General features: G+C 51.9%; 3 protein-coding genes across 3 annotated transcripts; 1 reads left to right on the top strand and 2 right to left on the bottom strand.

Moving 5' to 3' along the window:
• Window positions 1–417: 417 nt before the first annotated feature.
• EMH_0022900 (nucleotidase, putative) lies at window positions 418–4,278 on the top strand (the record flags this gene model as incomplete). The annotated part of the gene is made up of 8 exons (XM_013496625.1): window positions 418–647; window positions 861–1,024; window positions 1,318–1,773; window positions 1,929–2,156; window positions 2,365–2,772; window positions 2,908–3,216; window positions 3,417–3,782; window positions 3,992–4,278. The coding sequence occupies 8 exons, from the start codon at window positions 418–420 to the stop codon at window positions 4,276–4,278; spliced, it is 2,448 nt and encodes an 815-aa protein (XP_013352079.1).
• An 874-nt stretch (window positions 4,279–5,152) lies between these two features.
• EMH_0022790 (uncharacterized protein) lies at window positions 5,153–10,333 on the bottom strand (the record flags this gene model as incomplete). Its single annotated transcript, XM_013496624.1, has 2 exons — window positions 5,153–7,066; window positions 7,202–10,333. The coding sequence occupies 2 exons, from the start codon at window positions 10,331–10,333 to the stop codon at window positions 5,153–5,155; spliced, it is 5,046 nt and encodes a 1,681-aa protein (XP_013352078.1).
• A 2,220-nt stretch (window positions 10,334–12,553) lies between these two features.
• Window positions 12,554–17,161, bottom strand: EMH_0022680 (fatty acyl-CoA desaturase, putative; the record flags this gene model as incomplete). The annotated part of the gene is made up of 13 exons (XM_013496623.1): window positions 12,554–12,845; window positions 13,205–13,274; window positions 13,345–13,562; window positions 13,708–14,089; window positions 14,343–14,469; window positions 14,566–14,789; window positions 14,897–15,020; window positions 15,156–15,317; window positions 15,471–15,620; window positions 15,843–16,017; window positions 16,173–16,307; window positions 16,449–16,759; window positions 17,060–17,161. The coding sequence occupies 13 exons, from the start codon at window positions 17,159–17,161 to the stop codon at window positions 12,554–12,556; spliced, it is 2,472 nt and encodes an 823-aa protein (XP_013352077.1).
• Window positions 17,162–26,866: the final 9,705 nt, after the last annotated feature.

The following is a 26,866-nucleotide window of genomic DNA, read 5'->3' as shown; positions in this document are numbered from 1 at the left end:
TGAGACAGGTACAACAGCTATTCGTGACTGAGGCGCATAAAGCCATGGGCTGCAGAACGTCTGCTAGACACCTAGGAATAAGGAGGACGTGGTGGTGACAATCACAGAAACTGTTGTTTGTTATTGCTGCCTGCCTGAGTGGGATAGTGGGCGATTCATCTGGGTCTTTGCCGTTCTTTAAGCAGGCGCTTAGGCAAGCCTTTGGGCTTGCCCTCTGGATAGTCGTTACCAGGACTCAGCAATAGGCTCAGCAGACGGAGTGGTTCGTTTTTTCGCTCTACACGCACCACGTCGGAATCTGGCTTGCTGCCGAGGCCGAAGAGCACCACGAGTTGGTTGCATGCTGGAGCTAATTTAGCGTGTAGTTTTACATAGCGCAGCTCTGCCCCCCTTTGCAGCACCAGCTTGCAGTCTTCGATGAAGAAGGATATGGTTAAGGAGCATGGAGAAGGCAGGGCGCCCCTGTCTCCTCTTAGCCGCTCCCCGAGGCTGCAAGTACTGGGACAAGAGACGCCTGTCTTGGCAGTTCAGGGACGCCGCATCGGACGGAGAGGCGACGACTCACCACCGGAACCCGATGAGGAAATTCGTCGATTGGCGTCGATGATCACGAGACAAGCTTCACGAGGCTTTACTGGAGAGACTTGGTGGGATAGTAATGCAGATTTATGGAGCTTGCATATCGATTTGTGCTTGAAGACGTGTTGTGTCCTTAGTGCTACTAAAAAGACATATGGTTGGGTGGGGGCTGTGAGTCTCACTCACTGCGTAAGGCAGCTCGACTGCTCTGTTGTGCAGACGAATCAAGCCAGGGAGTGCCCATTTTCCCCCTCATGCTGTTTGCTGACGTGAATGTACAGGTACGACTTCGACTTGCCGCTAAACAGGACCGACCCAATCGTCATCTTGCATTTTAACGATGTGTACAACATTGATACAAGAGAAGATGGATCTGGTGGCGTTGCTCGTTTTGTCACTGCGATGCAACGCTTCAGCCATTTGCACCCTCTAGTCTTCTTTTCAGGTGAGGAATTGCTATTGGACCATTAAGGGAGTATGGCATGTTGGCAAGTGAACACCTGAAAGAAATCGCCTCTGAATGTCTTGCCTCTGAATATGAAGGCTCCCAGTCATCAGAGCGCATATGGCACTTAGTTTCAACGCATGGTGGGGGAGAAATATTTCGCCGTTTCCCAGTAGTCTAGGGGAGGGAAAGGCACAAAAGCACGCACTAGACACAGCAGAGGGGTGCTATATTTTTTCATTGTTCCCGCTCGTTGTGACATTTTTGCCGATTTCCGGTTGTTTACAACGCAGGAGACGCTCTAAATCCGTCGTTGATGAGTACTTATATGAAGGGGCGCCAGATGATTCCTTTTCTAAACCTTCTCAAGGTCCACACCGCTTGTCTTGGGAATCACGACTTTGACTTTGGCATTGACGAACTCGAGTACACAATTGGGTCGTGCAATTTTCCTTGGCTGCTTACGAACGTGTTTGAAAGATCTTCTTCGGATGATCAACGCAAATTGGATAGATATATGCACGGCAGAGAACATGCGACTCCACTGAGTAAAGGCTGCGCTGCAGAGGGGAACCAGGCAGAACATCGGACTGGCGATGATGAGTCTCACGCGGCTGGCAAGGGGCCCACTGATCCGTATGCTGGTGACTACACCTGTCTTCCAGGGGAGCCTATCGCCAATGCCTGGAAATACCGTCTTTTTGAGTGGCAGGGAGTCCGCATTGGCTTGATTGGCTTGGTTGAGCGAGGTGAAGCAGCAGCACAGCGTCTCTTTGTATCACCTCTACTAACTTACACCATGGCACGGCCAGGCAAAGTGAGGTAGCATTGTATCTGCTTTGTCCACGTTATCAATCCTTTCGTAGAGGAACCTTGGCGCATTTTCTGCTTGATGTGAATTCAGAATGGCTGGATACTTTGGCATGCATAAGCGCCGACGACGTGGTGTACGTGGACTACGTAGTTGCGGCGAACCGGATGTGTCGGTTCTTGAGAGCAAAAGAGTGTGAACTAATCATAGCACTAACGCACATGCGGGCACCGAACGATCAGCGCCTTGCCGAGATGGCTCCAGATATTGATATCATCCTTGGCGGTCACGACCACGACTACTATGGATTGCAAGTAATAGGTCTGCCACCGTGGGGCCGAGGAAGTAGACAGTACACAGACGCCTAACACCGCATCGTTGCTGCACTGCTACTTCGTCCCCTGTTTGGTGGCCGACAGTCTCTAGGGGCCTGGCCCATAACATATTTCAGTCCGCTTGGTAACTCGACGCAGTAGCCCAAGCATATGGTGCAACCGGGAAGCTGTCTTGCACGCTGCTTGTTGTTCAGGCGGCACGCCCGTTGTCAAGTCTGGGACGGATTTCTTTGACTTCACAGCTATTGCAATTTTCCCGGGGGATGCCTCTCCCCAACCAAACCTGCTTGCAACTGCACTGATTGACGATTCAGGGAAGCATGTTGGCGCAGCTGCCATAGCAGCTGCAGCAGTCGCATCAGCACCTCGAGTGCTAGATGGAACAGACCCACCGCCGGAGGCTACAGCCTCCGCCATAGCTGCAGCTGTGGCTGTGGCCGAGGAGGCTTCAAACAATCAAGCTGAAGTACTGAGCCCAAGCGAGTTGGCGTCGCAGTTGCTGCATGCGAAAGGGAAAGTGATCTCTGATAGCAGGCAGGGGCAAGGCGGTACAGAAGAACGCCCTTTGCTGCTCAAACCTGCTCTTCCAGCTCAGTCACAAAGTAAACGGCGATACACGATACCAGTTATTTACTAGTAGCTGCAGATCCACGCAAGTGCCTGGCTTGCGCTTGGAATGCTTCAGAGGTTTCACGCGTAGGTAAAGCTGCTCTTTCAGAGGATGTCGTTGCTCTCAGGGCAGTTGAAACCGTCGGACTGCCCAGGCGGCAGCGTTGTAATCCCGAAGATTTTGGGGAGTTCTCTTGTCCAGTGGGAACGTGTCCGGGTCACACCCAATAACTTTGCAAAGAACAAGCACGTAGAGCTTCTCGTGAAGAAGTATGAGCGCCACATTAAGCAGCAAATGCGAAGGAAACTGGCGAAGCTTGGCGCAGAACTTGAGACGCGGTTTCGAATCATTCGCACTCAAGAAAGTAATTGCGGCAATTGGCTGTGCGAACTCATGCGCAAGGAGTGCAAGAGCGACATCGCCTTCATCAATTCGGGTAGGGACTATTCAAGGCGTAGTGTAAAGGCACTGAACTGCATCAGATTGTATGAGGGTTGAGGGCTCAGTTTTTCAAGGGGTACAGCTGTGTATGACCAGAAACGCAGCCTCCAGTGAGGACCTGTAAGGGTGAATACCTTCTGCCTGCGTGTTGGGATGGGGTGTTTTGGTGTATCGGTGATGGTGTCTTCGCCACAGGGACGATTCGGTCTGATTGCGTGTTTAAGGAGGGAGACTTTCGTTACGGGGACCTGGCGGCCATGCTTCCTATGGCGGACGAAATCGCTGTGGTCAGCTGCAAAGGTTCAGTGCTCCTGGCAGCGTTAGAAAATGCGGTGTCCCAGGTACCCAAAACGGAAGGTCGATTTCTTCAGGTTGCTGGGATTAGGTTTGAGTTCGACAGTAGCAAACCAGCGGGTAGTCGCGTGATCAGAGATACCGTGAAAGTTGCACCAAGGGGAAGCACTGTGCAGTCTCCTGATGGGCAACCTGGTATAGGGCGTTTCGAGCCCTTGGATGAGAATGTCGAGTATACCGTTGCAACGAAGTCCTACGTACTACAGGGTAAGACAGTTTGGAGCCTACTATTGTGCGTACAAACGCGCAAGCAATGTTTGCAGTCACGACTAACTCAGGTGACTGATTTTTGGCGACAATGCCCACCATGATATTGCCGTCGTTCGGCAGAATGCAGCTGCTTGTGCATGGGGTTCTGGTGTTACAGCTTCTCTGCATGCGAGTAATGTGATGCATCTGACTTGCTGTGGATGCAGGTCGTGACGGGTTTACAATGATGACAACCTGCCCAGTGCTTGTAGAGGGTGAGCGTTTGCCTCCGCTGCCGACTCTTGTGCGAAATGCCTTAGCGTTAACAGCAATGGCCAACGGTCTGAAGAAGCCGCATTCGAGCATCGTGTCTCGTCAGCTTTCGTCTTTTACGAACCTTCAGCAAGACCAGATGCTCTCCGAGTTTGGATGCAGAAAGGGCATTGACGACGAGGTTGTCCTCGCTCCGAAGTGTGACGGGAGAATCGTAGACAGGAACAGGCAACCCATGTAGTGCAGATGCGCCGGTGTAAGAAGCACCCATGCTGGGAATGTGGTGCTGATGAGGGTACATCTGCTGACTGCAGACTGTTTTCGTGGCCAGCACGGGTGGAGGGACTTTGAGTTTTTTTTTGCGTCGGCGAACCAGCTTTTCAGGCGGTGTGGGCAGATTGGCAGGCCCGTATGCACGCATGAGTCAAAAGGACTGGGAACCTACCAGCGCATCCATTGTGCAACACGGTAGCACGCCTCATGTTGTCGATGGCATTCCTCACAACCTTGGCGTCACCGTTGTTTCCCGTAGCGTGTTTAGTTCGAAGACCTGGCTTCGAGGCCTTTCATTTGCAGACATCCCGTTGCTTGCTGATTCCCGCAGACGGATTCACGTAGAAACGGTGACAGCGCGGGTTCGTCAGGACTTCTCAGCTGCCGCCAGGCTCTGCTGGCTTGGCATGGTCTTTCACTTAGTGTGCATAGTGCGGACGGACGTCACTTATGTTAGACAAGTTTCACAGCTGTAGACCAGTGTACATGCCCACAGCAGGCGTTGCTGTTTGGCGGGAGCGAATGCTTGCACCTAACGGTTACATCGATCAAATACACGAAACTTAACGATCAAATACCAAGTAGGTAATGCATCTGTCAACGGCGCCATAAGGCAAAGTAGCCCCTAAAGTGCTCTAATGCTGATGAAGCTCAGTCGAAGGAGCAGCGCATGGCTTCCCGCATCCTGTCGCCAGCCGGTGAAACGAAGTTTTGTCAACCGCATGCTGAGTTTACGAGCTTCTTATGGAGATGAAGCATGCAGCGGATGCTGCGGGGGGGTAGAAACACTTTGAAGTCATCGTGCACTGTGAATTTGCACCAGCCATATGGCTGGCACAGATTCAGCTCGTGAGCTGCTCCTCAAGCTCCTCCGCTAGACCCCGCGCCATTTGCATGTCTTGGCGCACATCAACAACCATGTCTCCGCCGTCCCCTCGTCTTCGGCGGCGCCGCTTGGGAGTAGAGGCGCTAGTAGCTCGAGAGTCGGACACTTGTGGGCGTTTCCTGGTGTAGATGGAGCACCTTAAGGAGCGGAGAGAACGCCTTCGGGCGCTGGCTTGATTTGTACGAGCACTTCCTGCCATTCGTGCCGCGGGTACAGCCGTTTCTGCTTGCTTTGGAACTTCATCTGTAGCGGGTGTCTTGTATTTCTCAAAGTTCGGTATACCTTGATGCTCGCAACAGCTGCTGGACGCCAAAGGTTCCTTAGCAGTCCCCAATGCTACGCTCCTGGCCACAACAGGTACCTCCGCGGTCAAACAGCCAGCAGCCTCAGTCTCTCTAATACCGCAGGGCACAGCTGTAGGAATGGCACAACGCGTGCTGGAGACTGGCGTATCCCCTGTATGGGCCTGCGAACCCGGCACACTTTGCCCTTGATAGCCGCTCGCGAGACGTCCCAGTAGCCCATGCACCAGCAGGTCAGCTGCAGCCACAGAAGCTGCTGAAGCTCTCCTTCCAGCTGGACCACGGCTGGAAATCCAAAATTGCCTTGAAATCGTAGAAACAGTGACGAGGTCATTGTGGAGGGCCGGAATGATTAGCGGCCCGCGGCGTACTGTGAAACCTAAGGTGGTAGCTAGCTGGAGCAGCCGGTGCCTACGGCGAGATGTTTGTTCTTCCGCCACCGCGAACACCTCAAGCCGTGGCAGTCCTCGAAGAAGCAAACGCAGCGATGCTGCATTTCCACGAAGTCGTTGCACCACGCAAGTACGCAGCTGCGGCAGTAGCTGCGAAAGTGCAGCCACAGCTCTATGGCAGCCCCAGAAACACCAACTGCGGCTGCACCCAAAGTCAGACTCCCGCCCTCGCTGGGCTCTAAGCTTGCGCCTTGCTGCTTCAAATTCGTTGGCCCGCCGATGCTCGCCCACCCCTGGTATTGGGTCCACTGGGTACGACGCTGCATCTGTTACACTGATTTGTAGAAGGCGCCTCAAAGCCACCAGCCGCTGCTGGTGACTTTGCAACCTCCTCAGTCTCTCAAGGCTTTCCCTGAATCGATGGTAGCGCTGCAGCTGATGATTTTCTTGCGGCGCAGAGGTACTAGCGGGATTGCGGATGTTAGACGCAGCGAGGGATTCTAGGCGTCTCTGCAGCTGTTGGAGTTGCTGTCGCATACTGGCCACTTCACGAGTAAGTCGCCTTTGAGTCTCTTCATGCATGCGCTGCGGGGACCTTTGAGGGCCTTCCCTGGTCCCTGCAAATCGATCTTGGCGGATAACGATCGCAGAAGACAACCGCCTCAGTCGTCTACGCCTCGCACTATATTCTTCGTATAGCCGGCGTTGGCGTACAAGTAACCGGAGGGCTTCATTATCCCGCTGCGCCTGTGTACGTTGCATCCAGAGCTGCTGTTTTCGCTGCAACTGCCGCAGTCGTTCTGCCTTCCTGTTGTCAAGAACACGCCGCCAAGCACATGAAAGGAACGGATTCACAGCAGCGGCGGCGGCCAAGGCAAGACGTACGACGACCCTGGCATCGAGGGTGCACACGTGCAGCTCCCTCAGGGAAGCAAACGGGGAACCTGTAAGCGGTGAAAAACTAGGGGGAAGACGCAGCGCTTCTAGCACCCGCTGAGCGTCCTCATCAGAATTGCCGGTGTTTCGAATGACTCGTAGCTCGTGCGAAGCAACAAGTGCCCGGGGAGTTGCGGCTCCTGTCCCGCCGAATAAACGGCCTTCGTAGCGTAGAACCCGCAAATTACAGGCCCCCCCTCCTACCAAGAATGAGTCAAAGTCTTCATCTCCGCGCTGTACCTGCACAAAAATGGAGCACAAAAACTGTCGTCGCCTGCATCTTCAGTTGCCTAAAGAAAGCCTCTCAGAGACTATGAGGAAAAACTGGATGCAAAGGGTGGCTATGTGCGTGCATTCTAGAGACATCCACGTTACCTGAAGCTCTTGAAGATTGGGACATGAAATGCTCGGTGTGAAGAAGAAGGCAGTGCCGGTGTATTTCCTAATATGCAGAGTGACCTCAGGGTGGCTCTTAAAACTAGGAATTTCTTCCTCTTCTACTTCAAGGGAGATCGGAGGAGGAGCCCTAGGCCACCGCCGGGAGGGATTTAGGCATGCGTCTCTAACGCAAAGCCTTTCAATGCCCGTTAGCAAAGCAACAAACCATGTGACAGAGTCTGATTCGCCTTCCGTATTGAGGCCCTGCAGTGACCCACACTGCGGCAGCGGCTCTGCCAAGTACGGAAGGAAGCTCGAATGGCACTGCAAATGTTTCAGTTGCCCAAACCTCAGACCAAACAGGGGCCTCGAGCTGCTCGCATCACGTCTCATAGCATCGAAAGCGCCGTCGGCAGTGCCCCAGCTGTTGACCCCTCTATGGGGTACACAAGGGAGTCTCTCGTTAGTGGCCGGGTGGACGCCTACGTCAACGAGTTCCTCGGTACAGCCCCCACCCTGACCCCCTTCGCAGTTCACATCTTGCCAAGCTATTTGCCAACGCTGCTGCTGAGTTGAAGCCGTGCGGCGGTGCCAGATTTCGGCAACTGTACGTGCAGCAAGCTCTGCGATTCCCGCGCTAACGTTCGCTGCAGCTGCTGCGGTCGACAACGCATCTTCGGGGGAAGTTGAGGCAGGGGTGTTGGTAGCCAAGGTATTTGCAGGATCCATAAGTGGATGAGCGCGGTGAACAAGTAGTAAACGCTGAAGAGCCTCGGTCGCTACAGCCTCAAAAGGTAGTATGTGAAATGGCAGTGGCTGTGCGGTCGTTCCGGCCCCTAGAAATGCCGCAAGTGGAGGGGCTGTCCCCTTTACATCCAACGCACGGAGGCTTCTTCCGTAGGTGCACAGGTATGCCCAGAGAAGTGGGAAACCTGGTATGGGTTTGCTAAGAACTGAGCCCCATGTTTCGGGAAGCCTCAACTCCTCCAGTCTTGGCAACAAAAAGCAACTCAATAGCAAAAAGTCCGCAGATCGTGCAACTCTCAATTTCGGCAATAAGACCAGCAGCAGTTCTTCTGAAGAGCCCCATGCACACGGAACAGCACAGCACTGGTGGGGGCAGTGGTGAATGTGTCGGCAACCATCTCCCGTTGCTGCGCATAGACCCGCTGCTGCAGCAAACAAACTGTCTGCAGCTTCGGATGCCAGCGCTGCGTAATTTAGCGATGCAGCATGACTTGATATGCTCTCCCCTGCTAGTCCATTAGCGCCTCCGGTTACTGTACGGCCGACACTGCTGGCAAGGGTTGCAACCGGAAAAGGCAAATCGCATGCCCCTGAAAGAGTTGGTGCTTGCATATTAAGGACGGCATCAGCAGCCGCTAATGCAGCAGAAAAGAACCCTCCACAAGCAAGCTTCTGCCCACCTTTAACCCTTCCAGGAGGAGCTGCTGCCGAAGCTAGATATCGCACCCTCGCCGATATGTCTGGCGACCCAGACGCAGGGTTGCCGGCGCCAGCAAGGGCATTTCCGGCAGTGGAAACAGAATGCAGCAACGATTCGTTCAGCGGACCCACAGTATAGCTGCCGTGCAGCTGCCGGAGGTTGTAGCCACTGCGAAGTAAAAAATGTAACAACTCTTGGAGCGCAGACTCGGAGAATCCTGAGGATACAGATGCATTCCGTGGCCCTCCAGATGCCGAGATGCGGTCTGCCCACTCGTGTAGAGCCATAGTGAGGTGGGAAGAATCATGTTGCCCGTGCTGTTGTTGCTGCTGCCGATGCAGCTGGTGCTGCGGGTGCTGCTGTCGTTGTCTCTGCTGCTGCAACCGACTTGAAGCATCCCTTTGGGGCGTTGTCGCGTTGGTCGTGAGATTTAGCTCCTCCAAGTTGGGGCAGTGCACCGCCTGTAGCAGCCGCCAGCTTCCAGAGGCGAGGACCCTCAGTCGTGGTAATACCACACGCACGCTCTCGAATCTGCGCCAAATTCTCAAGGCAGTTTCAGCCGCAGTTACGCAGCAGCAGCAGTTTTTGATGTCTGCGATTCTGCGGCGAAGCTCCCCTTTATGGGTCCCTCTGAAGCGGTCCCTCCCACTATCCAAACTGCACGGCGATACCGTGCGTTCTCTGTTCTTCAGACTGTCGCTAGTTTGATGTGGGTAGCATTCAGGTGTCATCATGTGCGAATCCAGCTGCTGCTGCCCTTGCCCTTGTTGCAGCTGCTGTAGTAACCTGCCGGTATCTGCCGCAGCCTCCGACATGGAAAAGCTGGTACGCGAAGGGCAGCGAGTTAAGCGTTCGCGCAAGACCTGCGCCGTTGCCAAAAGCATACCGCATTGCTTGGGAGACCTCTGCAGCCCTTGCGCCACCAGGCGGGGGTCTCTGCGAAGTACGTGAGAGCCGACGGAGGTTTCTAGTGCCTGGGCTGTGGCAACATACGCATTTCCGAAGTCTGTCGCCTGCTCGTTGCAGGTTTTCCAAGGGGACGGCATTGCTGCGAGAGCTGCCAGGGTGGCCTCGGCCAGCTCCGGTTCCCATATCTCCAGAGACGTGAGGGTATGAGCGCTGCGCTGCACAACGCCGGCAAATGCATCCCCCAGCATTCTGGCGGTCAGCGGACAGCCGAGAGCTATGCTGATAGATTGGACATCGGACAGCTCCCGGAACAATGACCGAAGAAACAAAAATTCTGGATAATCTCCGTTTTCCACAGCCATAGGGACTACGTAACCTATTACCAGCTTCGCGTGTCGGCTGTAAATCGCGATGGCTCTAATGCAGGCCCGCAGCGCCTCCGGCGGAAGGTGCCGAAAGACAGGAGGGGATATTCGAATGGTTGTGTCCGATTGACACAGGCAGCTTCTAATCAAATGTAGCCATCTTCGGCACACGAGGGATCCCACCTTAATTCTCTCGTGTTGCGGCAAAAAACGCAAAATAGAAGCTACGAGAACATCTGGTATGCTGGAAAGTGGTGAAAGCCTGTTGCAGCTGCTGATTTCATCCTCGCTGTAGCTGCTGATGCTACTGCGCGGTGAAATCACGTTATCCCTCGCGCTGCAGGCATCTGAACTTTCATCTGCGCTATTGCTACTGCGGCTTCCGCTGGTTCCGCTGCTATCGCTCATGCTGCTGCTTCGCTGCTGGTGCACTTGTCGAAGCGCACGCAAGAGTTCTGATGAGGATGCTGCTGCTGCGATTTTTGCGCTTTCTGCTGGCACAGTACCGAAACAGTCCTTGGTATGGCCTGAATGCTCCCTTTGCGAAAATTTCCATCAGCTCAACCAGGTTTACTGGCTCCAGAACCGTCCATTTACTAGCCAGGCGGCTGATGGAGCATAGATGCGCACCTTAGTTAGAGTGATGTGCTGCGGATATGAAAACAGCAGATTATCTCTTTTGTGGGAGGCTCCGATAGTCCTGGCTCCGCGTGCCAGCCGTGTCATCCCTTAGCTGTAAGATGCCCCCCACCCTTCAAACAAATTCCTCAGTTCAAGCCTTCTTGAGGTGTTCTATCCTGCAGGGACGTTCCGTACAACGGCATCACGTTGTTCGTGAGGATTGTGGACGGACATTCGACTCGCTCCCGGCGGCGACGAAACTGCGGCGCGTCGGGAGCTGGAGAATTGCTACTGTTAACCAACCAAAGAGGAGCAACAAGATGTAAAGCAACGAGCATGATCAGATTCTTCGCAATATGAGACTCTGAATGTTCTTGTGCTCTAACGTTTTTGTGTTTTGTGAGCGTGCTGCTGAATTTTCGGAGCCTCCACTGTGTGGCTGCCGTGCAGGAAGGGAAAATCACTGCGGATGTTGCCAAGTGACGACACACCGAGGAGTAAACAAGACTCTACGTGTCTTGTAAGCGAACAGTGGATCACCGTGAACAGAACTTCAATTAAAACTCACTAGTGGAGGCACCGTGGAGTTCAAACGGGGGCTTTCGGCGCTGCCGCCATCGGGCTGTCGAACTACGGCATGCACATCCACAATTACACCAACCTAAGGAGGAGTTAGCCGGATTATTGAATAACTTATTCGATTCCAAACATATGTTTTATTTGTACTCACTGAAAGCACATAAGGGGGGCTTGTCTGTGCCCTCTGGGCGCCCTAGGGGCTGCAGTAGCCTGCATCGTCAGTGGATTGTCAGTCACAGTAACCTAGTACACTGAGTCCATGAATAAAGTGCAAACTTCCTTTGCAAATGGTATATTCTAAAATGGCCTGTCAAGCTTCAGTCGTGGATGTCTAATAAGGGGTGCAGACGGCTAACAGTGGGTTCCGTGAATGCTAACTTCGGTCTGCTTGCAAAAGGCTGGCACAAGCATACTAGATCATGCTACAAAATGTACCCTCAAGTGAGTAGTTTAAGAACTCTCCGCACACTGAATCATGCTCGTGCCATTGAAAAAGTGCGGCAGTGGATATCGTTTGGTCTACCCCTCAAGAGATGTTGCTGGTCTATCCAGGGCAACAGGCCGTCCACTTCTGGTTGAACAATACAAACTTTCTCCTTAGTGTGGAACCCTTTAAAGCCGCACAGCGTTTCCACTGCTGCTGAAAATGGCAATGACGCTATCGAACTATGCCTGAACTTAACGGCCGAATCAATTGAACCAAATCAACATGTATATGGGTCGCGTTGCCTTTGGCAGAAAAAAGATGCTGTCCAGCGCTTTGAATGGAGCGCGTGATTCTGCATAACTGCTTTCTACTCCAGCCGGACAATGCCAATCGGCACCTCGTAAAGGAATACTCAGCAAAGCCTCATGGCCGGAGTGATGCTGTAGTCGCGTAATATTGCAGAGCAAATTGCGTAAGGTTAGACTCACCGAGCCCGAGCAAGCAAGACACTAGGACTGTATGCCCCATATGGCAAAGCGTCCTATCGTGTATATGGTTCGGCAGAAGAAGGCTCCCTGCCCTTTCATCACTACAGAACCGTGTGCTCCAACGAAAATCACAGGATCGTGTGGAAGCAGTTACTGCGCTACAACTTCGGGCATGCACGGTTGCACCACCACAAGGTGGGGCCGACATTCCACACAACAAACAGGTAAAAGGACCCAACTGGGACGTATTGCGCTCGCGAGGTGATTTGCACCATTCACGAGAAGATCGTAATGAAACCCCAAACAATGCAAAAAAGGCGGGAATCACGCGTCCTCAGTTCGCATCTGCGTTTATCAACGGCCATGCAGTCCCTACCAATATTCTCGCAAATGGCGTTCTACTGTTACCGCCCTAGGCTTCTACCAACCTATCGATCCAACAAAAAGGCGTCGAAGAGCCAACAGCTTGGGTGCGCAGGCTTCTACCAACCAAGACGTCCAACAAAAAGGCGCCTACGAGCCAACAGCTCGAGTGCGCTTCGTAAGGGTCGAGGAGGATGCAGCGAACGGCATCTCATCCAAATCTTTAGCCTTCTTGTCTACCTCCCCATTCGCTGACGTTCCAGATTCTTCAGCACGACGCGTTTGGGTCGGCTGTCCGAGCGAATTGTAGTACTCTGGCCGAGAGTCAGGGTGCACCACTGCGAATCCATCTGAGAGAGAAGCGCTGAACACTTCAGCTGGCATCGATTCAACACGTTCCTTCACGTAGCTGACCGCCTCTGGCACCCGGTGGAGAGGCACTCTGAATTTCACAGCAAAACCACTAAGCTGATAAGGCAAGTAAAAACCCTAAACCCCAAACCCCATCATCTAGTCTGTCTGGCTACAGGCCTATTCTACCAGAGATGTCGGAACAGCTGACCTAAATGACCATGCACCCCAGTGCCGCGCCTGCTCCGAGGACGGCAAAACAGCAAATCAGCATATCAAGGTGACAGAACGCACTCAAAAGTAATTGCCTGGAGCAGATGAAGGTCTAGTGGACGATGATGCAGGACGTGGATTGCTCGCATCAGTTGGGATTCGTCTTCGCGATGCCTCTTATCCAGGCAAGCCTTTACCCAGCGTAGTGCGCATGGAGCCACACAGAGGAAATCGTACTTGCAGTTGTTATTCATGACGTCATCTTCAGCAAAACAGAGCAATTGCACAAAGCGAAATGAGATGAAGGCTGCATATACATAAAGAAAGAAGCGCCACAGGCAACGCAACTGAGGCAGCGGAAAAGGCCATAGACTCACGAGGCCCCTTCTTTTCCATGGTGAGAAAGTAATATGCTGTCCAAGTGTCCATAACAAGGTGAGGCAGTAAGTAGAAGGTGCTAACAAGTAGCACGTGTCCTCGCCACAAAGAAAGCATCAAAGTGAAGCCGACGGCCAGTGTCAAAAATAGTGGCGCCAAGCAGGCAGACCAGCCGGGGAGGCGTGGAGCAGCTAACGTTGCAGTGTACAGGAAGGGCCTGAAAAGAGGAGAAACAAAATGTATGACGTAGCTGTTATTTATGTCCAATCTCTTTCGGGAAGGTTTGCCTGCAGTGTTGTACTGCGCGACCATGCGAATGAAGTGTAAACCATCTGAAATTGGCAACAGCAGATGTCTCGTACCTCAGTGCCGGAGTTTCTCCAGGCACATTGAATCGCTTTCTTTGGTAGGGGATCATGAGGAGACCGCAGATGAGCCCACCCACGAAGTCCGACAGTAATGAACTCCGGCTAAACGTGCCGTTGGCTGCCACAAATGCATGCATCAGCAAGGAGAAAAATAGTGAACCCAGGACCGCGCTGCTAACAATAAGGAGGAGTGGAAGGAGCACATAAGGAGAAGCTTCCATTAGCGCCTGGGGAGCAGTATTCAGACGTGATGTACACGCCGAGTAACACCACCACGTGAGCACGTAGGCGCAAGCCAGCAAGCAGACGTCCAAGACTAGACTCCACTGAGGACAGCAGCACAGCAGCCCTGGCAACGGAACCTTTGAATATTGCACTGAGGGCAGCAGCGCAGCAGCCCTGGCAAAGGAACCTTTGAATATTGAAGGACTTTCTCGATGCATTGGGGGCTTTGAAAGGGAAAGTCCCTTTCGATGTAGCCCAGTGAGCAAGATCACTGTGGTATTCGTGCACTGTTCATGCGGGTTAGTGTTTACACACCAGAGACTGGAGCGTGCTCGTGTGCGCACTCTTGACGCGGACGACCTCTCGAAGGCTATGCACCGCAGAGAGAGCCTCACAATTCTTACGAGCCTCTGCATCCCTTTGCTGCCTAACAAGGGCTTGCTGTTCCCGTTCGGCTTTGAGCATCTTCCAGGTAGCAGTAGCGCGCCGGCGTTCCCATGCCAATCCAAGCCATGCGCAAATGTCTATAAACTGCAGAAAATACGCATTCAAATGTAATCCAGATCAGTAGACGCATAATAACGTAGTCGGATTCCTAATCTCCATATTTTTCATGCCATGACCCACCAGTTTGCTAGGATTATACTGGTCAAAGATACCCCCTTCCGATGCTGCATAATCATACGGATACTTGTGGTGCCAGTCATGCCAGCCTTCTCCCACAGCAACGAGAGCCGTGAAGCAGCTCTCGCAGGGGTTACCTTCCACTGTATAGCGCCTGTCACCCCAGATGTGTGCAGTGCTGTTCACCGTCCACGTGGCATGGAGGCAAATGCACCACCGCAAGCAACCTGCGAAGCGCAGCGTATCCTTCACGATAAGAATGTTCAAGGCACTATGCGCCAAAGATAGATGCTTGAGAAAAACGCCCGAGGGATCGAAGTGAGTGTCTGCCCACCAAGTACAAAGAAGCCCGTCCAGAAGTCATTGTACTTGTAGTATGCATAGATAGATGGCACTACGAAGCACCAGAACTGGTTCCACCACGGATCTAGCTTGTGTTGAAATCGGACGAAAGGATCCTGAAGATGAGTAAAGAACATTCAGGCGTAGGATGCGCTATTCAATTCGATTCGAAGTAAAACTGGAGTCAGATGCCATAGCCGAAACGGATCCTAAGCCTACATTCTTTACCACAAGCCATACGGATTGCTCACAGCAAGTAAATCGTCGAAATTCAGCTGTTTCCCAGCATCCTTCACGGACTGAGGTTTCTTTAACAGCAACCACCCCACGTGCGAGTAGAAGAAGCCTCGAGACGCATTGTACGGGTCGCCTTCCTTGTCACTATTCTTGTGGTGCACGCGGTGATCCCTGGCCTGCAGGCCGCGCAAAGGCACACGGTGCAGACGCACAAGTTAATTTGTTTGCTTGGCGACTGGAAGGAAATAAGCACCTGAGGTGCCTGCAAGTGAGCTCCCAAGGAGTCTAGGGGTCAAAATTCATTCCCAAGGGGTTTACAGGGATCGCACCCAGTGAAAGACGGAACCCTGATTGGCCAGGGACGTTAACAGCATCAAAAAGCAACGAAGGCCTGCACTGGCCTTGTAGGCGCGATGCGACCACAAGCGATGTGCCCCACAGGTAATGCCCAGGCCCCCTACTACGTAGAGCAGCAATGTCTGCAAGACAGAACCCCAACAGCCACAAAGCGCACACTGTTAATGACATCAGTTGGTACACTCTGTCACTCTGTCTCCCAGCAGTTGTTGGCACAAAGGGAGTGTACCTACACCCGTAGGTACACTCCCTTTGTGCCAACAACTGCTGGGAGCCAGACTGAGTTCAGGAGGTACGTTCTGCGCAGCAAAGCGGGAAAACCAACCCTCCCACAATTTACGTACATCTGCGAGTAGCCGCCAGCACTGCTCATGCAACACGAGTTTCACGATGCCAATAACAGCAAAGGCGTGGAAGAAAGTAAGGAATGTCGCTTCTCCGCTCCGGTACTCTTTGCAAAAGGCATCAAGGTAAAACTGTAGGAAAAGGATGGCATGTGAAATGTACATTGCTAGGCATCTGCAGGAATCATACTGCACACGCGCAATACACCCCAGTGCGGCCCCCACCGGAAACAGAATAAAAAACCCATTTAATGCTGTCTTTTCTACACCCTGAGTCCCCAGACCCAAACACAAAGAAGCGAAACCGTAGGCTGGAGAATAAGTTCTTACAGCTTGGCATTGAAGACGGCGAGGGCACTCTGCTGCACTTGCGGGTGGTAAATGGCATGCGAGCTGATAAGCATGCCGAAGAACATCTGTGAAAGCTGGAGCAGCGTGATGTATGACCGCAGGAATGTGAACAACCTGGAAAAACATCGAGCAAACAGAACGCAAAATTACCGAGCATGTGTGCATGGAAGCAACAGATGATGATTAGCTGGCCTTGAGAGCGTGCTCTTCATATGCTGTTAAGGAGACAATGGGGCGTTAATCAAATATCCGTACCGTTTGGTTACTGCGAACTCCGCAGCTGCAAAGTAGGCGTGAACAAACACCTGCACAGCCAAATTTGCTGCGACAAAGCCGTGTGCGAAGGGCACATCCGCATAAAGTGCGTGCCAGCAGTACAGCGCGACTGCAACACGTGCGTAACAGTGGAGGAAAGAAGGCCGCCGTCCACGGAGAAACAGCAGAAAGGTGTCGAAGACCTCCACACCCTTTCCCAAACAGAAAATACAGACTACCAACCGCGTCAGCGGCGGATACTTCGACGAAGGGAACGCAAACGTGCTAAACAGCCTTGGCGAAGACCACATCTGCAAAGCCCACAGGCAGAACGCTACCAAATCTTAATGTATCGTATGCCATACAGACCTTAAATTGCAGGGCTACAACAATACGTGCTCACTGAGAGAAAGGGGAATACGTACCAACGCGCAGAAGCCCGCGAAACAGTAAATGCAAAGGAGGACGTTCCAAATGCAAGTAACCGCCTTCAGGATCGGACCTACACAGGCTCGTGGGTGTGAGGCCTGTTTCTGCTTCCCCACCCTATTGTCATGCATCCTTTGAAGGAATATAACTAAAGGTATGTAGGCAAGACATACACCCCACACCAGGTGGCGGCAGCTCCGGCTAATCATTGGGGCCCTCAGTGGCTCTGCCCAAAACTCCTCCGTGAAAACGGGCAGCATTTGCTGCCACAACGTCTCTAGCATCTTCCAGCCTGTATATTCCGCACTGCAAGATACTGATGTGGTGGCCCAACTGCAACACTCTCCTCCTGGTCCCGAAAGGGCAGAAACGGCAGGGCGGTGTGCCTGCCCGAGAAGGGAGCACGATCAGTAATGATTTCACTGCAAGAGCACCACAAACGATGTACACAAACGCCTTCGTCTATGCTCCGTCACCATATTTCGTGTGCAGCGCGGGCAAACCACTATCGGCCCGACGGCAGGCACAATGCGTCACCATGTAGCCCCGTATAGATCACCACCTTCAAGTTAGGCTTCATTCATCCAAGGCAAAGTTAAAGTACACAGTCATTATGCCTGACCAGCAACCACAAAAGCGGCGACTGCGCCTCCTTAACGGCAAGTGGACAGACACTACACGGTTCGCTAGGCGCTCGGCGGGCAACTGAGCATCCGGCGACGAATGAACCCATTCCACACGCTGAACTAATAAAAGTACACAAGTGATGAAATTTCCAAAGCGAACACGTGCAACATGCACTCAGTTCAAGGGCTAGAAAGACTCGTCCCCCCCCTCCCTCCCCCCCCCCACATTTGGTAGATGATGTAGATGCCGTATTTGCTCCTACATTGGGAATCTCGAGTAAGGGCTGTCTCGGAGATAGAAATTAGGTAATTCCAGAAATGGTACACGCTGCAATATAAAATACGGGATGATGTGTTGCCTGTCCTCTGCTGACAGTCGCTGGCAGTCAGTCGCCGTCGGCCTCGCTATCGACCTACGCGTACTCCAGGAGGGAATTGAGCGACACCCCCTGCCGGCAAAACTCGGCAGAGATGCAGAAAAACGTCATATTTGTAAGTTGAGTGTACTGATGAAATTGGCGAGACATTTCGACGCCACGTGTGCACGGCTGCTGCCGCGGCAGGTGCTCCGGACGCCCTTTCGCGGGTGGCTGCACTCCTGCCTGTGCACCCGTGTCTGCTCATCATGGAGAAATATATTGGATTGTAATTATTACATGCATGGAACTGCAAATCTAGTTGTCGCATAAGACAGTGTATAGCGCGCAATGATGCTCGTCTATTGTCTTGCAGCCTTCTCCTCTAGCTTGCCCACTCCGTACAGCTGGTACGGAAGCGTTACAACACCAGACCACTCTGCCTTGGCTGTTATCAAGCGTATCTAAAAAAATTAAATTGCCTCCTCTCGTTCCTGTGTTCTTTCAGGCCACAAATGTTGTAGGGGCGGGCAGTCCACAGATATTTGTTGCGAGGTGGCGTGGCCGTCGCCCTCAAGGAGCCGTTACTTCCTGCAGTTGACTTCCGTAGGATGAGTCCACAAAGCAGTTAAAATTTTCGACACTTTTATCATGAATGCACTCATGGATATCGGGTATGTGGCTTCCTACACGAACTGGAGGCTGGGACTGTACTTAGCAGCATTGTAGCATTGTATGCCTGTGTTGGCTCGTTCATCCTTACTTGTGTGCAGGCTGGCTTTACACGGCCAAGCAGGTATCTCAAGATTCTCTGTTGTGTGTATGGAGCTAAAGGGCTTTGGTTGGGTTCGGATTTGGGGCTGAATTGCAGCCCTTTGCAGCAGGATGCGTTGCAACACTTGTCAGGCCACCTACTCTTTCCGTAGGGATGCCTGTTTCTTGCCACCTAGTGACCCTAGAAGAGGTCGTATGTTTTTTGAACTCTTATTTTAAGTAATTTTACTCAACTGCAGCTGGAGACAGTACTCGCAAATGATCGAGTACTCCCTTTCCACTGGATAGTAGCGCATGGTTCACCGCGCAGGGGCGTGCACCGAACAACGCGAACGTCCACAGGAAGGCGGCATAGCGTGTAGGCAGTAATTGAAGAAAAGGGGGGGCAGGAGAAAAAAAAGACTGCTCTAAAGTCTTTCCCAAGAACTGGGCCGTTTTCCTCTTGCAAAACGGAGAGTTATTACGATTTGCCCTTGGATGAGGAGGATACCTGGGGAACTCCCGGGGCAGGAACGAGCTCAATGTTGGAATTTGCTCCTCTCAGAAGTGCATTTCACTCACAAAGAGCGTCATATCTGGCTGATCGGCAGAAATGGAAGCATTCCTCCTGAATGTCTCGGCTTCAGCCGAGCAGCCATATATGCTCGGCGCCACGATGCAGAAACAGTTGAGGAATTCCTTTGTTCTCGTGTCTTATACCTTTGTCTTCCAAACGCACCGCAAGGACCACAATTGCCATTTTCATGTTCTCTATTAGAAGGGAATTTGAACGATAGTTGTTACAACCTAGCAAAACTTCGGCTCTCCTGGCGCATATCAGGTCCATTTACGCCGTCCGAGATGCGCTGCAATGCACGTTTATTTCCACTTCTGAAAGGGAATTGCATTTGAAGAGACTGAGACAACCCACGTAAGGGAAGCTGTCGAGGGAGCGATACATCGGGAAGTGCTCGTCCTGGTTGAACAGCAATCCAGTGGTGGATCCAAAGCGGTTCTATAATTGATCGATAGCAGAGTTGCCTCCGGCAATAGGTGGGCGGTAATCGGCTGGGCTGCTGACAAGGAAATAGGGAGTGAAATTGTCGAATGCTGGCTTGATGGAGTCGAATTCGCTGGCAACATGGAGTGCCTTCGCATAAACGAAAGAAAAGGACGAACCTTCCACAGCCCGCGCTGAGATAAGAAGGCAAATTCGGAAGCAACAAATGATTATACCCTCAGCACCCAGACACTCAGAAGGATCTGCCGAGCGTGGTACCTGCTTCTTTGGCAATAAGCAAGGTCACATAATTCGAGATTGCAGACGCACGAAAAATGCCGAGGTAATGCAGGCGCTCCTTGATACTAGATGCGAACCGGATATGCTATTGGAGGCCATGAAGAGATGCAACCTAACGGCTTACTGTTTGGCGCCGTCTCTGGGGCTACGTTCTGAGGACGGCAGGTACGGCACAAGAATTGGCAGAGCTATGAACGTAAAATGTGACCTCAACTCCGAATTGGGGCATATTACAATTCTCCCGGACTTCTGCTTTGGGCCAATTCACCACGTGATAATCCTAGGCATAAGTTGGTTAACCCAGTGGAGGGTGTCCATGCGCCCTCCTGACGAGACTCTCGCGGTCTATGCCTTCAACCGGGGTGCTCAAAAGCAGCTCCACCACCTGTAGAGTACGCTCCAACTGTTACCAGTCATGTAGTGGTGTTTCAAAGTCCAGAAGCGTTCGCTTTTCAGGCCAGCATTGAGTTTACGGCGGTTTCTTGACTCTGGACCAGGCGTCAAACCAGATGTGGCGAAGAAGGGGGATATTCAGACATGATACTGTCCCTGTACACCAGCAAGGAGGTTCACAAATTCTTAGGTCTCGTTTTGTACCACAGCAACTTCACACCCGTCGCCGCTCGCACAGCCGCCTCTCCAAAGGATATAGTTACGAGGGGCAAATATCTAATCTGGATAGGTGATGAAAATGCGGCATCGACAACTCGCAGCAGATTCCCAGTACTCTCATTCCCTGATCCTGATTTCGGCAACCCCTTCTTTTGAATCACCGGTACCAGCGACAAATCTTCTTGACTGACGCTCTCTGAGCAACATAAGAACCTGAAAAGCACCAAATAATTACCTACATCTCTTATCGTCTCACCAAAGAGGGGCAGAAGTATCCGGTTCGTGAGAATGAGCTCTACGCTCTCTCTGGTGGAGTCAAAAAAACAAATGTCCAGATTGCCTATATGGAAAGCATCGCACTGTTCAAACAGACTATCAATTTCCGAGATGCCTGACAAGGGGTCTTCCAGACTATGGGAATGGAAGTTTTGTTGGCTGGCTGTGCTTGGTCAAGCAGTACGACTTCTGGGTCAAGTACATTAAGGGCATCACCAACCTGCGCAACGTGGCCGCTGACGCACACTCCCGACGCCATCCAGATCAGGCTCCGTGTTCTGTAACTGCAGTTGTCTGTGATAATGCCCTCTTTCATCTCGAAGTGTGCTATTCTTACTCCTTTGATACTTCCCTGGCTGCAGTTCTTACCAACCTCAACAAAAGGTGACAGGCTAAGCCCTAGCGCATAGACGGCGCCCTCTTGTGGTGCCAGACGAAGCGCCCAGCCCGCAGATTATACGTTCCAGGTTCGGTCAGCACAGAAGTTTTGTGCAAAATGCATGATCATTGTTAAACCGGTCATGATGGGGTCAGCAAAAGGGTGGAGAGGGTTGCCTGGTCCTTTTGGCGGTCTAAGATGCACTCTTTGGACTGGGAATATGTTCGCACTAGCATGGATTCTCACCAGCAACAGCTATGGAACACCGTAAAGCCAAGACCTTTGTGAAGTCTCCCGACTTCCGACCGAATGTGGATGGGTATCTCAGTGCGTTTCATTCTGGGCTCACCATCGTTCAGATCTGTCGTGGACAGACTCAGCAGGTACGCTCATTTTATCCCCTGCTCAAGTTCCGTTGCAGCAGCGGGAGAAGAACAATTATTCATTAATAATGCTCCGAAGCTAAACGGTTGCCCGGAGAACATCATTATTGCCAGAGGTCCGAAATTTGTTAGCGCATTCTTACGCGAATTCATGAAGCAGCTTAGAATAGCCGCTACGTGACCACCGCGAACTAGCCGGAAGCAGAGATGCAAACTGAGCGCACCAACCCCACGGTGACTCTACACAAAACAGAATTCATCAAAGCTGCTTACTCTAATTCCTTGTGCGGAACGAGTTTATAATACAACAGTTTACACTTCGAGCCGCTGCTATCCGGTATAGCTGGTCCACCCAACGTTGGATCTGGTTGTTAGAAGCTAGCCCCGTAAGAGTAGTGAACACTCCCTACAGTCACGGCAGCAATGCCGTGCTCGTTGTGAAGTGAGTGAGGGTTGTATGAATAGTGAAAGTGTCTGTGACTTCTTATTGATATAGTTTGAATATAACATTGATTAAAGCATTATGGAGTGACCATTGGGATGGTTATAGGAGAGGATGGCTTCTGCCTTTGTGCAAAAGCTATTTGTACCAGGCTACGCCGTCTCCTCTCCCAGCCCCAGAGGCCGCAGTGCCTGCTCTACTGGGATCGAGAGAGAACAATGTTCAGAGAGAGAATAAACTGACAGAACTTATTTCCTTAACCTTTGTTAGTCCGATAGGTTTGTTCAGCATGACAGATATTGCTTCTCAGCTCGCTATACTCAGCTGTGGGGCTCTAGGGATGCGCCCCACAATCGCCCTTCAGAGATACAACCGAGTAATACGTATAGCTTACTGTGATTATTTGTACAAAAGAGAAATACTCTAAGTTATCTTGACCAGATCCCAGCAATTGCATGAGGGAACTGAGGGCTCTCCCCCACTTCTCATCAGCTTACAGGGCGTGCAGTACGTAGAGTGTTATGGAATCCCATCACCCCATCGTGTGAGGGAACTTGGATCCCTTATACGCCTCACCATTGTGTTTTTCACCTGCGTTTGTGTTTTCGTTGGGGGCGCAAGACGCAGAACTGCTGGCCGGGACTAGTGCATCTGCTGACGTGAGTGGGATCAGGTTCCGAGGGCCACATGATCCCTAAGGCCACGAACGCCCCTTAGACTGGCCCTTCTGAAGGGGAGTTCCTCACAGTAATCATGCATTTGCTGACTTCTGTACATAGTTTGCAGAAGCTGGGGAATCCATCAAGAAAGAACAAGACCGTCAAGCAAGAAACTACAAAACCCGACGCCTAAAGGTCACTTTCGGCCCAGGCGAGTTGGTTTTAGTGAATTCACACGCCCTTCGAAGCGCACAGGAGGGCGAGCAGCCGAAGAAGTTCGCCTTCATTGGGGGCCTACTTGCTGTCCGTCATCAGCTTAGTGCGCCCGCCCAAATTGTTGGTTTTCCGCTGGCGTGGAGTGGAGATACCGCCGCACGACTATCGTTGGTAATATTCAAAACGGTTTGGCGGATCCTCCAAATATTCCCGCATGGTCCCCACAAAAACGCTGCAGCGACAAAGCGAGAGACGTAACTGGAAAAAGTTGATGTCCTGGGGGCGCGTAAAACTACCCGAAAGCGCTGAAGGAAACGAGAATATTATGTAAAATTGCCAGGAGATCGACAGCTACAGTGGGTTTCCGATGATCAACTGCCCATATTGATTCCCCAAGAGTATTTGCAGGCTCTCAACGGCTCGACAGTAGCAACTGCAAGCAAGAGTTGCAACGAGACCCCTAGATTTTGTCCCAATATTGACACGAGCTGCGAAAGATTCGAAGTACGTAAAATAAGGCTGCACAAAGAAGAGCTAATCTCCACGCCAACCAGTAAGCGGCCTGGAGCCGGCTGCCCAAGGGCGTCGGGCAGAGATGGAGGAGGTGATCTGACACGATCTGCAACGCATCTCGCTACAACTCTTGCTGCAAGGAACCCCCACATATTTGCACAACCAAGCCCCTTCTGCTGCATGGAGTGACACTATAGACAGTTGTTGAGCACTTACATGTCCCTTCGTAGCGAGACCGCACACAAGCAGGGCAACACAATTAGCTTTCTGCAGACAAAGCTACTTGAGCATGAGCATAGCTGCTCATAATTGTGCTGCATTCCATGATTAAGCTATAGGCGCTCTGTGGTGAGGGAGGACTTGCTCATATGTCTATATGTACTTAGCTTCAGGGGCTGCTTCCCTCTCTGCGGTGCTCATTACTCTTCCCTCTACCGACTCTTCGCTTGGCGGCGCCTCCTGCAATTTCAAAATTTCCATACTCTGGCGCTGGCCGCACACTCTGGGGCAGGCTCGGCCCCTGCCCACAGGCTTACAAAAGCTTCGCCGCGGTAGCCATCCAGCCACGATTTTTCACAAGTTGAAGCTCCCTACCAAATTTCGCAAGCTAGATCGCCGCAGATGAGCAGTGGCCAGGCCACCGAGAGGCTTCCCAGGCTGCCCATGGGGCGGTTGCAACAGCACGACAGCACAGTGACACTGCTGGATACTGATTGCTCCTTTCCGTTTTCATCCACCCCCCTTTTTGTCGTAATTACTCTCGACGGGGCCCATGAAAGAGCATGCCTTTTGGTGGATGGAGGGATGAGGCGTAGCATTCGCCGTGTACTCCTATTCCTTAGGGCCAAGTAAGTGCGTAACAACTCTCTATAGTGTTCGTGCATGTAGCAGTGCGGGGTGGATTGTGCATGCAGGCGGGGTTGTCGTGCGGCGCGAGTTGCAGCAGATTGAGTTGCAACTCTTGTCAGCCCGCCTCACTTCCACCCATCATAGGCCCTTCCCCGCCGGCCCCCAGGCCACCTGGTGAGTTAGGACGTGAGTTGCTTTCTGGAAGCTCTTATACTGAGTATTGTGATTCAATTGCAGCTCGCTCCAGTCCTGGCGTCAAAGGGAGGACGCTAGTTACACAGGACACATCGCTTATCACAAATCTCCGGGTGCCCGAAAGCGGACGCATGCATACGAATTCTTCAAGCAGCAGTATCGCCTGTGTTATTTGCAGAAAAAGAAGAACAAAGGCTGGAGGTATTCGAACAGCGAATTGGATGCATTATGTGCTTCGGTACTCTGTTGCCTTCAGCACCAGTCGCCAGCACAAGATACAACAGCAGAACATTCGGAAGCACGCACCGCTACTTCGAGCCACCATCCTGGCTGGGCGAAGCGGCACACAAGGACGCGCGCTGTCCTCGGAGAAGGGTGGTGCAGATGTTGCATTGCGCATGAAGTTGGCACCTGTATCCTTCCTTGTGCAGGTTGGCTATGTAGGACCATGTAAGTGTTAACCAATTGTCTATAGCGGTTGCGCATGCAGCTAAAGGCATGCGTTTGAGAAACTCTCCTTCAGAAGGGCCAGTCTAAGGGGAGTTTAGGGCCTTAGGGATCATATGCCCCTCGGAAGTTGATCCCACTCACGTCAGTAGATGCACTAGTGTCTGCCAGCAGCTCTGCGTCTTGTGCTCCCAACAATAACACAAACGCAGATGAAAAACACAATTGTGAGGCCTAGTAGGGATCCAAGTTCCCTCACACGATGGGGTGATGCGANGCAGATGAAAAACACAATTGTGAGGCCTAGTAGGGATCCAAGTTCCCTCACACGATGGGGTGATGCGAATCCATAACACTAGAGGTTCTGCGGGCCCTGTAAGCTGATGAGATGTCGGGAGAGCCCTCAGCTCCTCTCATGCTATGCTGAGATGTTCAAGATAACTTAGGGTATTTCTCTTTAGTACAAATACTTGCAGTTAGTCTTACGCATTACTTGGTTGTATCTCTGAAGAACTACAGTTCGGCGCATCTATAGAACTGCACTGCTGAATATAGCGAACTGGTAGGCGATAACTATCATACTGAAACAACAACATATCATACTAACAAAGGTTAAAGGAAATTGATTCTCTCAGTTTATTCTTCTTCAAAATTGTTCTCTTTCGCAACTCCACTAGAGCACGTACTGCGGCCTTTGGGGCTGGGAGGGGGGAGGGAGTAGCATGTTGCAAAACATTTTGCACCAAGGGTCATGTGAGCCTCTCCTATAGGCATACCAATGGTCACTTCATAAAGAATGTTTAATTTATTCACCAATGTTATACTCCATGCGCATCAATAAGCACTCACAGACACCTCCACTGTTCATACAACCCTCGCTCATTTCGCAAAGAGCACGGCATTGTTGCCTTGATTGTAGTGAGTATTCACTACAATACGTGCACGCTTTGCTGTGTATGCAGGCAAGGTTACCCTGCAGCACTAGTTGTAGCGGGGTGCGGTGCAACAGATGGCAAGCCGCTTCCTCTCCCGGGCCCCAGGTCTTTGAGCCATTGGTTCCAGGCTGCCTAGGGACTGTAGAGGAGGTCAGTTGCATTTTTGTACGCCCTTACCCTAGGTGTTCGAGGTTTTGCAGCTCTGTCCTCGACAGAGCTACAAAATCGAGAACTCGCACATGATCCCTCTTGATGCCCGCCCTAACGCTGTCAGCAATCGTTAAGCACTTAGTTGAGCTACACTGGGCACTCTGCATGCTAGAAGAAATATATGACATAACTTCAGACGGAAAAGGCAACAGACGTACCAATTTCATGAAGACCGTCTCAATTTCAGACTTGTCAGTGTAGCATGGTCTGCCTACGTTTAGCACAGGAGCCTTCACTTGGCCTTGGTAGGTTGGGTGTAAACCAATGAGAACGCTCTATAAGTACATTCAGAGGTAAAGCATGCAGTAAAGGAATATTCGGTGAAGCTTCCTTGTGTGCACGCATGAGGATAGGGAAAGGAGGTAAGATGCTTGCGGAAAACTCTTGCTTTAACTCTTTACCTACATTGCAGCTCGCTTCTGTCCTTGACTAAGGACAGCGAGCAAGCATTTTAGGCAGGACCTGCCTGAAATCGGTACAACACTTCAGGCACTTGTTACACTGGAGGAGAGCTCATGAGGTGAGAAGGCATTGTAAACTGATCAAATTTCATTAAACAATATCGGCATTCTTGCTGGGAAGCGAACACTCTTAATGGGAGTGTAAGTTATTCAGATGTTAACTGATCTTGTAACGACTCCTTGGTACTCTTCGAAGACCAACGCGAAAGCAGCTGGTTTCTCCCCCGTATCTCCAGGCGTCCTGAGCACTGCGGCTCAGGGCCTGGGGTGGAGGGGAATCAGCCTGTGGAGTTGCAGCGCGCCTGTTGTGTAACGCTAGTTCTCTGGCCTTGACCTGACCAGAGACGAGCCGCAATGAAGGCAAAGACTTAAAGTAA

Source organism: Eimeria mitis, genomic scaffold, assembly GCF_000499745.2.
Source record: "Eimeria mitis Houghton genomic scaffold, Emh_scaff22, whole genome shotgun sequence".
Taxonomy (NCBI): domain Eukaryota; phylum Apicomplexa; class Conoidasida; order Eucoccidiorida; family Eimeriidae; genus Eimeria; species Eimeria mitis.
Note: the sequence above shows the minus strand (reverse complement) of the source record. Positions and strands in the feature narration are given on the sequence as shown.